The sequence below is a fragment of the Durio zibethinus genome, unplaced genomic scaffold (assembly GCF_047325235.1).
Source record: "Durio zibethinus cultivar Kanyao isolate XHJ-2024 unplaced genomic scaffold, ASM4732523v1 HiC_scaffold_2, whole genome shotgun sequence".
Taxonomy (NCBI): Eukaryota; Viridiplantae; Streptophyta; class Magnoliopsida; order Malvales; family Malvaceae; genus Durio; species Durio zibethinus.
The window spans coordinates 3004846-3007610 of record NW_028323043.1 but is presented as its reverse complement, the minus strand read 5'-3'; the positions used below and the strand labels follow the sequence as shown (position 1 = coordinate 3007610).

Genomic DNA, 2765 nt, shown 5'->3' with positions numbered 1-2765 from the left:
ATATATCGAGATTTTTTACATACAAAGGATTTACTTGTTACTAATATAGTCTAGCCTTTGCTCTTCTTTAGATCCCTTGTTTCACTCCGATAGTATAATAATAATAAATCGGGTCGATGCAGAAGAAATGAATGTATTTTCATACTATTAAGATAAGAAAGTAAAAAAAAAATAAAAATAAATAAATAAAATCTAATTTGCATTATGCCAAATCACTTATTCTACTGGATCTTACGGAGCCCTGTTCATACACGACATCGTCAGGTCTGATCATAGAAAAGATTCTCTTCAAGCGAACCAGCCTATCCTTTGTATGGGGCTTACACGGTGGTTGGAACAAAGACACATTTGGTTGTGAATTCCAATGTAGCAGATAAAGGCATATTTCTGCATGGCCCAATCAATAGTTCAAGTCACACACTCCCATAATCCATTTTCTCTTCGGGGAATTCCCTTCAACTATTCATGTCATATCAAATAAATAATAGAATATTGTGGAGTTGAAAGGAAATATCCAAATACATGTCTTATTTTTTTTTTTTTTTCAACAATCCATATTTGTAGCAATGAAATACTATTGTTCCTCCCCCAAGTAATAAGATAAATGATTGGCAAGTAATAAGATAAATGATTGGTTACAATATAGCTATGGTCTATATTCTCTATAAAGGACCAGAAATGCCTTGCTTACGTATCATTAGGAAATGCATTAACATAAATACAGCAGTAAGAAGGGGTAATACAAAAGTGTGTAAACTATAAAAACGGGTCAAAGTGGATTGTCCCACACTAGCACTTCCACGCAATAACTCTACCAAAGGCGATCCTATTACCGGAATAGCTTCCGGAACGCCTGTTACGATTTTGACTGCCCAATAACCAATTTGGTCCCAAGGTAAGGAATAACCTGTTACACCAAAAGATGCAGTCAACACAGCCAGAACCACGCCTGTAACCCAAGTCAATTCGCGAGGTTTTTTAAAACCACCAGTGAGATAGACACGAAATACGTGCAGGATCATCATTAAGACCATCATACTTGCCGACCATCGATGAACTGATCGGATTAACCAACCAAAGTTAGCTTCAGTCATTATGTATTGAACAGAAGTAAAAGCCTCAGTAACGGTTGGACGATAGTAAAAAGTCATAGCAAATCCTGTAGCTACTTGTACCAAAAAACAAGTAAGCGTAATTCCTCCTAGACAATAAAATATGTTAACATGAGGAGGAACATATTTACTAGTTATATCATCTGCAATCGCCTGAATCTCGAGGCGTTCTTCGAACCAATCATAGACTTTATTGAGATAGGTAAACCAAGAGGACTCCCCCCCTGAGAACCGTATATGAGAATTTCATCTCGTACAGCTCAAACAAAAACACCCAAATAATAGCTGAAACGGATATGGAATAGAAAGTTTGAAACTTCTTAATCTTTTCATTCAATTTTATCTGAAGACACAAAAGAGTAAAAATCCGAAAGCTCTTTTTTGTAGTTGTAATTATAATGCCAAAAAATCAAGTCGGCGCATTCGTCTTTATGTTGATCAGGCCTCTTGAATCTTCTATTTACCTACTTATTTCTTTTCTTTTTCTTTGCTTTGATTTGTTATTTATATGGAATGTGGCTTTATTCTTGTTTTCTTTATTTTTAATAGGAATTCTCTTGTTAAGACCCTATGAATCAATTGAAACTTCAGATTCATACCAGAACCGCGATGATTCAATAAAACCTTCAAACTAAGTCCAAAGATTCTTTGAGTAAGAATTATTGGATCATCACTTATTCAATGAATAGAATAGATATAATAAATAAAAATACAAAGAAAAGAAAGGTTTGTCCTTTGATCAAAATAAGCATAAACTAAATGAGAGTTTGAAAGAAGAAAAAATTTCTCGATTTATAAATAAAAAACCTCTTTCTTTGAAAATTTTTTTTTTTTTTGAGTCCGGCCGCGAGGTTTGAATATTAAGTATGAATCATAGTTCGAATACTTCGTGATCCATTTCATATATTCCGTGCTCCAGATACTAGAATGGCTATCCGACGGGATAAAACTATCTCGATCAAGAGGACAGACCCATTTTCTGTACTATCAATAGGATCAATTATAACAAGTCACACACTCATATTCCGGAAATACAGAAACAAAAAAAATTTCGCGGTCGAACTACCAAAATAGAATGGGCTAAAAAAAATCCGAGAACTAAAAGTTTCACTTTTTGTATTGAAAAGCGAGGCTTCGTGGTTCTTGTGAATCTAATTCAGCGAAATTCCATCCAGTAAAACGGAAGAATTATAAATCTCCAAAATAATAGATAAGAATATCGAAAATAAAGCCATTGCGACACCCATCAAAGGAGTCGTTCCCCATCCAGGAGCTACTTTACCATATTCCGAATTCAATGGTTTCAAAAAATCCCCTACAACAGTTCGTCTTGGACCAGATCTAGAACTACCCTCAACGGTTTGTGTAGCCATAAATCTTATTTTGTATTCAGTGAGATCTGTTGACTTTGTATATCATTCCGCTGTAAATAAACGATCTTATCATAGATCCATTGTGATCTTGAAATTATATTTATATTTATATTATTTATATTTATATTTATATATATTATTTATATAATTATATAATAATGGAAACAGCAACTTTAGTCGCCATCTCTATATCTGGTTTACTTGTAAGTTTTACTGGGTACGCCTTATATACTGCCTTTGGGCAACCCTCTCAACAATTAAGGGATCCATTCGAGGAACA

The 2765-nt window shown here is 34.1% G+C and overlaps 1 protein-coding gene across 1 annotated transcript; it reads right to left on the bottom strand.

The window, feature by feature from the left end:
- Positions 1-419: 419 nt before the first annotated feature.
- Positions 420-2556, bottom strand: LOC149506012 (cytochrome b6). Its single transcript, XM_089757921.1, has 2 exons — positions 2129-2556; positions 420-1304 (listed from the first exon to the last, which is right to left on the bottom strand). The coding sequence occupies exons 1-2, from the start codon at positions 2132-2134 to the stop codon at positions 663-665; spliced, it is 648 nt and encodes a 215-aa protein (XP_089614047.1). The 5' UTR covers positions 2135-2556; the 3' UTR covers positions 420-662.
- Positions 2557-2765: the final 209 nt, after the last annotated feature.